The sequence below is a fragment of the Phoenix dactylifera genome, chromosome 11 (assembly GCF_051530095.1).
Source record: "Phoenix dactylifera cultivar Ajwa chromosome 11, Ajwa_hap1_PhDact_Kaust_v1.1, whole genome shotgun sequence".
NCBI classification, from domain to species: Eukaryota; Viridiplantae; Streptophyta; class Magnoliopsida; order Arecales; family Arecaceae; genus Phoenix; species Phoenix dactylifera.
The window spans coordinates 3,167,652-3,176,092 of record NC_143200.1 but is presented as its reverse complement, the minus strand read 5'-3'; the positions used below and the strand labels follow the sequence as shown (position 1 = coordinate 3,176,092).

Here is an 8,441-nt window from a genome sequence, read left to right as displayed (position 1 = left end):
GCTCTGGAGGGTCTCGAATTATTTGGGATCACACATGTATTACGGAAGACGAACAGTGCGGCTGACTGAGTCGCCTCCTTTGCAGCACATCACACTGGGATCTTTATATGAAATGGTACTATCCCTATCCCGCAGGGACTTGCTCATGCTTTGTATTTTGATGCTTCAGGGAAAAAAGGTTGGCATGGCAAGAGTCGAGATCAGCCGATCGCCGTCCCAAGAGATTTTGGTCCACATTTTTTTTTTGTACAACGGCGGTTCACACATGACGGATGTGGGCGTAGCCAACTGGTCCACATTTCAAAGGTGAGAGGAGTTTATAAGAACAAATGCTCATACCCTGATGGTCAATTAGCACTATATAATGGGAGTTAGTGGATGATGATTCATGTTTCATAAACTTCAGATAATGGGAATTCCTGGATGTAACCAACATAGTTGTGCCCTAAAACATGGTGGGCCGTCCCAGTGTATTCAAGTAGACAATGGGAATTGTCCATTAAATTTTACATATCTTGGCATGCACAAGAACCAGATTCAGGTAGATCAGATGGTTCCTTATCATAGATCAAAACGAACAATTTATTGTGTCATTTATAGCTCGATATACGGTAACAAGCCTCTAAAATGTTTTGTATGTAAACACTGGAACAATTTTAGATCATGCTGAACAGTGTAGGTCATCTGGATGGAAGACTAAAAAATAACTTGCATATGTTTAGAATAAGAATACTTTATATCCAATGTTACTGCATTTTGTATGGAAGAACTGGTAAGTAACAATGTGGAAACTGTGGTCTCCATCACACGATGTCACTATAATAACAATTTTCTTGAGAATATTACAATGCCAATAAATTTTTATTGAATGCATGGTTCATTATTGTACGCTGCTTCGTGCCATCATCAGGTATGTGAAAAGTCTATGTATTTGCAGCGCCATGGGTTCTGGGGAATGGAATTGTGTCTCTGATGTCACGGAGGCCAGTGGCAAACATAACCATCTTCTCAAACCCAAGGCTGAAACCTGAGTGTTTGACAGTACCATGTCTTCGAAGATCCAGATACCAATCATACTGTTCTTGAGGTAGACCAAGCTCCTCGATCCTGTAACAATATTTGCAGGTGGATCTTTGCCCAATTACTTATATGTTCACCGCAACATATCCAAAGTTAATTGTCTAAGAGATACAAATAATCTTAGCTCAAAAGAGAGACAAAATTGTGCACCATAGTACCCAGATAAGATCGAGTACCTCTTACTAATTATATCAATGCGCTCCTCCCTTTGGCTTCCTCTAACCAGAACTCCAGCCTGTGGATGAAAAATCCAGCTTAGTGACAGTGAAACACTAGTGGTGCAGCTATCAAAAGCTTAACTTATAACTAAAAGTCTAGACTGTGGTTGCATGTCTTGAACTTTGTTGAGCATAAAAAAATTACCTTGGGTGCAATGATATCAAAAGTAGAAACTGTTTTTCCATCATCTCTGATGCGCACATAAAATGGCTTGACCTCTTTTGGATGCTCATAGATAATCACTGGCCTTTTGTAGATCTTTTCTGCCAAATAACTGCCACCATCACAAACAAATAGCAGAGGAATGTTGACATCATGGGAAAGGCACAATGAGGTACTAATATTTAAATGCATGGCAACCATGAAGCACAAAATTATTTACCGAATTGAATTTCCCTATTCTCTAATTGAAAACATACCTCTCATGCTCCTCTGATAGACCCTGATCTACTTTTGTTTCAAATGTCTGATCGTTTACCTGTCCATCATTTTCCATTGTTCAAATTTTTCGACCAAACAGTTTCATGGCTTCTGCCAAAAAATATTCTTTACAAGTACCTGATTTAGAACCTCCAGCGCGTTTGTGTAAGTGATTCTTGCAAAAGAACTTGACCCTATTGACTGAAGGCGATCTATGCAGTCCTTGTCTATATGTTTTGACATATATTGTATGTCATCAGAACAATTCTCCAACACCGAGTGACAAATAAATTTCAAAAAGTTCTCCACACAGTTCATTACATCCTGGAAGCATCAATACAGAATTTTTTTTTTTGTCAAAAATCTTAAACTTTGAGACATACAAAAGGATAGTCAGAAGTAAAGTGAGGATAAAACTGAAATATTGAAGTACGGAACACATTTTCTCTCTTAACAAATTCATGATAGTTACCCTCGAAACTGGTAATCAAGGATGATTTAGTATCAACAATGAGCAACTGAATTGTGAAATGTTGGAAGCTGGTTCCGTGTAGGAGACTGGAAAGGCAGGGGGAGTGTAAGTGAGCGAGTGAGAGAGAAGAGGGGGGGGGGGATCATTATGAAAAATCTTGCTATTCAACACCTTATTCTTCGCTACAACTTTTCCAATGTGACAGTCAGAATGACCATTACATAACTCTGTCAATGTTTGTAGAATTTCATATTTTAAAGTATGTTCATAAAGAAATTGATGGGCTTAAGCCCTCCTTCCCCTCAAAAAACAAAGGTTCATAAAGAGAAAGAGACACGGTTAATATGAGATTTTAATGCCATCATATAAATGTACATGTATACATATGCATATATGTATATGTATTGTGGATCAAGATGTTATAGCTAAGATCTACTGTATTGACCTGTACCATTTCATGTGGTAGTAGTACGGTACCAAGGTTCGATGTGGTATATGAGCTAAATCGGTTCGTATCGGTCCAAACTGATCAAAATTGCCTCGTACTGCCCAATACCGACTAATGCTATCCAGTTTCAAATAGTACCAGGGCTGAGAGTGACAAAAAGTGTTGGAAGTCTATCTCGGTACTAGGTGCTTACTGTACCAGTACCGACCAAACCATACTGAACAAGTATCATGACAGTACGGTTGTTAATACCAGTTTTATGAGCCTTTATAGTCATTAAATATGTATGTGTTGTTGAATCTTTTTTAAGATAAATAGTTGATTATAATGTCATTATAGTGTAATAGTTTCAGCCATGCCTGTCATGGAGTAATAACATCCCCAAAACCATGTCTTTGGGTTAGCACCCCTGTAGTTCTAGGGATTGTAGTTGTCACGTCATAGGACATAAAATAGTTCATTGACGCTTGATAAAAAGTACTAAACCAATGAAAAACATGGTTCAAATTTAAGGATGAAATGAGGCGAGCAACATTGGTTGAGTGGGTGAAAAGAATCCATCAAGGATAGGTGAACTCATAATATTATACGAAAAATCTCATAGAAAAAGTTCCCAGCAGAAACTTACTGCAGTGACAGAAAGATCATACTTACTGTCATGATCCACTCACTGCCTTACAAAATCATCCCAACAGAGCACCAATAACTCAATAACCAGGCCATCAAACTGCCTGAGAGATTCATAAGGACAATGGACGAATAACGAAACACCAAGCATACCAATGCATTGCATCATGTAAGCGGGAGAGGAAGTGAGCTGAACACGAGCCAAGCCAAGCCAGGCCTAGCTCTAGCTTGGATCCATTAATAATCAAGCTGAGCTCAATCTAGCTCATTTAGTTTCAAGCCGAACTCGCACAAATAGCTTATTTAAGACACCTAGTGATAGTCTAGAATTATTTGAGGCTTTCATTTACATAGTTTGAAGTAATAATCCTAATATATTTTAATCTTATAGTTAACATACACTCGACATAACCTATACTAATCTATAACCAATAATTATAAAAATAATTGCTAGTATAATTGATATAACTAAAATAATATATAGTTATGTAGATGGCTTAAAAATTAGAATTTCAAGCTAATTCAAGCTGACTTTGAGCAAGCTAAGCATAGCTCTAGCTTGGCTCATTTTTTAACGAAGTAAACTAAACTTGAGCCAAATTCTGTGCTGAACTCAAGTTAGCTTGCAAACAGCTTGCTCAACTGCCATCGGTACGCGTAAGCAGGCCTCTAAAAGCAAATAATGCAGACAATATAATTTCTGGTTTGGACCATTAGATCTTAAAGCAACAAAAAGATAGAAAAGTTTGCAAAATTAGAATAACAACGATACTTGATAATTTTTTAAGGTGAAAACAACACAGCTTCCACAGCTTCTTTTATCACCTCACCGGTAATTTCAAAAACCATCAGCTTCCACTTGCACTAATTTTGAGTTAATAATCAGGTTAGACAAATTGTTCAAGAAGTTCTGGTCAATGCATTACAGTGACAACATTATTCTTTTCAATAATAAAAGGAAGATTGGTCTAATGCGCTCAGATTAATACCATAGTAGCATTTTATACTACTCTCTTCACTGAAGCACCAGACACAAATTTACTTGGATTTGATGCCAATGGTTACCTAGCTACATCTGGCCAGGCACCTTTCTGTTTTGATGTCTAGTTCGATTTTGACAATGTTGAGTTACTTGTTTGAGTTTGATGGTAAAGCTTAACCCCTAATTAGTGTAGACCATTTTAGGTCTAATTAAGTTTTAAACTAGTGGTTTTAAGCTTTGACAGTCTGATTAACATTGAGGATTTTTAGTGTCAACCAAGACAAGATTTTCAAATCGATGTCTATGAAAATTATGCAATTATTTTTCCAATTCATTTATGTTTCAGTACCATGTAAAAATATTGTCTGTTTTGTTCACTTTCTTCTTGGGAAGTTGACATCCTGAAGAAAACTTTTCCAAGAGCAAGAATTATGATCCTGTAACACTTTTAATCCGAGTTGCTATAAATAGATGAACTGTCCAGTTGTGAACTCAAGCTAAATATCCTTCTTTCTTTCTTTTTTACTTTTGTTCCTCCTTTTTTCTTTTGTTTGTCTAATGCGTACATCTATGTCGTCAATAAAAAAAATAAGCCTGATATTCAAGTCAACTCAAAAAGTATTAAGAAATAAGAAAGGGATAACAAGATGCAAAGAAGCATGCATAACATGACATGGACCAACCTCTAATTCTGAAAAAGCCAGTTCAGCCTCGACCATCCACATTTCTGCCAAGTGCCTTGGAGATAGAGAATCATCTGCTTGAAATATTGGTCCAAACGTGTAAACACTACTAAGTGCACATGCATAACTTTCAAGATGAAGTCTCATAGAAAATGAGAGATATGCTGGACAAGAAAAGAAATCCTTGGAGAAATCAACTTCTCCAACTTTTATGAAGGCTGATTTTTGTTGCTTTTCCAGCTGTAGAGCTAGCTCATTAGCCTTCTGAAGATCCTGTAGTGCATCAAGTAGAGCTTCTTTATTGCTGTCACTTCTTTTCAGCTCATCAATTCTATTTTTTTTCTCCCTTATTGCGGCCTTGACTACTTCAAGGTTGATGCGTTCATCATCACTTGTTTTGATTAACTTTTCCATCTCATCTGATTTGCTGAAAAGAGTCGTAACATGGAACATCTTGCTACAAACTCTTGAATCTGTAGTTGTGATGATAGGCATGTGAACATATAAGAAACCATTGTTCTGGAAGAATGTATGAGTAGCATACGATAGGACATTACGGATACGATTGACAGATGCAACCTGCATGATTAATATTGCAAATTAGAGACGCAAAAATGAACTTTGTATATACATATGCAGTTGCGCCCCCCCCCCCCCCCCCCCCCCCCCCCCCCCCAAAAAAAAAAGAAAGAAAAAAAAAGAAAAAGAAACTTGTATATAGTCTTTTGGTTTAAATGCATTTAGATGTGACAATCAATAGGAAAGAACACTTATTTGTTATGTCCAATAATGAAAACAATTACCTTTACCATGAACCATGTAATAGTTTTCTTCATTTTTATAAGAGAATAAAATTCATTTTCATATCTTTCTTCCAAAAATTTCATTTATACATCATCCTAGTTTAAATGCATAAACAGATGTGATGATAATAGATAACAGAACTAAGTTCAAGTGGCTTTACCATTCTTGTAAATCCTTAAAGAAATCTGCTCTATATTACATTTCATATTCAGACTCAAATAGTCTCCTATATTAAAGGAAATTTTATGTTTGTTTCTAATTGTATAAATTCACGGAGCAAGTTCTATTTGCTAAATGCAACTGGGTATCTGAAGTTAGCACGATGAAGCAGTCAAAATATAGAAAAGAGTACTTATTTTTGCCATTGCACTCCTATAATCCAACAAAGGAGGTAGAGTGGCCTCTTGAAGAAACATAAGAATTATGCTGTATATCAAAGCCTGTAGCACCCAGCATGGGAGGATATATGCAACCCCCTTGGCTTTGTCCATGGACCTCATTTCAGAGAGATAATTCATCAAGAACATTACATTCATTAATTCGCAAACATAATTGATGCACTAGAAGAACATCTAGATATACACTTCAACCATGGGCACTTGTGGATACTGTGCATTCAAGTTAGAATAACTGAAAAGCTACTTAAATGGTTAAAACTTTTTTTAAACTTCTTATTTCCAGCTTTATTTTAGAAAAAGGAGCGAAGAGAATAGATGGATGGGGATTTTCAAACAAGGCCATCTCAAAGAGATTCGGAATAAGAGATTATCCCAAGAAAGTGATGTAAAGTCAGCATAGATAGTATGATAATTTGAGAAAAGCCAAGTATCAGTCGACAATCGAAAATTTGATATTCAACTAACCACAGTTGTGCGAGGACGGAGGTGGGGATAAGCTCTGACAAATTCCAAAGACAACCTTGTCTTTGCTAGTGGATATTTCTTGATATCAACAATCCCAACATGTAGAATCTTCTCTACTTTAAGTCGCACAACATGTTTGCTTGGCGATGGTATCTCCTCTAGCACACCCTCCACCAGGATAGAAGTTCCAACAGACATAACTTGGCCAAGAAGAGACATGGAGGAGTCCACCACTATCTGAAAAATATTGCAAGCCAAGTCAATGAAAAGACCCTATAAAATGCATTTCGCACGTAAACCGACAACATATATTTGTAAAAACAGTGACAGCATTTCCATGTAATTTTGAAAATGCCGAGCATCTACATACTAATCTTCAACTAGCATAGTTTATCAGCAATACAGAGAGTAGGAGTAAGTTAAAGACTTTCTTCGCCCATCCTTGAGATGCTACAAGCACTAGAGTCTATGCAGTTATTTCACTAAGAATTTTTATGATCATTACCAACCTATTTCAAGACACCCAATCAATCTGTAATCAAAAATCGTATATTAGCAATCATAGATCAAGGTAGATGCCAGAAAAATATGTGTGCTTTTTGAAATACTATTGTAAAGAATTCTCATCTACACTGGTTATAAAATAATCAATAATTCTAGCAAATCCAAACCTGAAGGTTGGCGACACAGGACCCATCATTGATGCTGAAGTAAGCAACAACCAGCTCGCTTTTAGCCGGCCCTGCAACAGGTCTCGGAACAACAGCTCCATCTTTTCCCAACAAAATTCTTGCAATTGATCTGAGGAGAGGAACCCGAGACACGAGGACTTCGCAGCACGTCACATCCGGCGCCTCCGCCGGACCTTGTGTCAGCTCCGAAACACCCTCCTCTGCCTTCTCTTTCCGCCATTTGACCCATCCCCCAGCCACAACTCTCTCTCCGACCAGTCCCAGTCCCTTGTCCTCGCGACACAAGATCGACTTCAAAACCACCCTCTTTGAGTACCTGAACCATTCGACTGATTGCCGCTGCTGCTGCGCATCGAGAACTGCACCTTCTTGGGAAGCCATCTTGCTTCTTTCCGGGAAAAGACGACGGAATATGAGGTGGAGTCGCAGAGTATATAAGTAGAAGAAGAGGAAGAGATGGGGTCGGTGGTTTTCGCGCGAGGAGTTTTGGAGGCGAAGGAGAGAAGGTTTGGGGACATGGCTTCGGTTTGGGAGACTTCACCGGGGAAGAGAGAAGATTCTGTTTGCTGCGGTCGTCGCCGGAAGGTAAGGGATAGAGGAAGGGTGGAGGGAAAGGAAGCAGAGGTTTCGAGGTTCGGGTTCCGGATTTCTTCCCCGCTAGGTGTTCGTGGGAATGAAAATTTCAATTTAACGCTACGATTTGGTTTGTTCTTTTCTTGATCAACGCCACTTAAAAAACTGATCATTTCCTTTACACAAAATGACACAATAATTGCAGATAACACAGAAAAAGAGGACGGGAAGTGGCTTTTATGGCTATTTTTGATGCATTCATTCATTTAAATAGAAAACACAGCGGTTCATAGACATTGGTAGGTTCATCTACTACCACAATCTTTTTCACCAAATATCGTGATGCCATCATTATGGTTGGCTTCTCGAGAGAGGAAAGCCCACCTATGGCCCGGGTCCTACTCGATCCTATCAGATCTTCCTCAACTTTGGTATCCTTTAGCGAGGGGTCTAATAAAGGTTGTAGCACATAATGACATTAGCTCTCATACCATTTGTTAAGGATTTAATCCAAAAGCTCGGGCTGTTAGAAGGAGGATTGGCTGCTAATAAATCTGTGCCCTTTTTTATTAGTCAAT

The 8,441-nt window shown here is 38.1% G+C and overlaps 1 protein-coding gene across 1 annotated transcript; it reads right to left on the bottom strand.

Moving 5' to 3' along the window:
- Positions 1–689: 689 nt before the first annotated feature.
- On the bottom strand, positions 690–7,997 carry LOC103715211 (asparagine--tRNA ligase, cytoplasmic 2-like). The gene is made up of 8 exons (XM_008802769.6): positions 7,270–7,997; positions 6,599–6,835; positions 4,932–5,510; positions 1,858–2,043; positions 1,719–1,777; positions 1,444–1,573; positions 1,257–1,315; positions 690–1,107 (listed from the first exon to the last, which is right to left on the bottom strand). The coding sequence occupies exons 1-8, from the start codon at positions 7,669–7,671 to the stop codon at positions 924–926; spliced, it is 1,836 nt and encodes a 611-aa protein (XP_008800991.4). The 5' UTR covers positions 7,672–7,997; the 3' UTR covers positions 690–923.
- Positions 7,998–8,441: the final 444 nt, after the last annotated feature.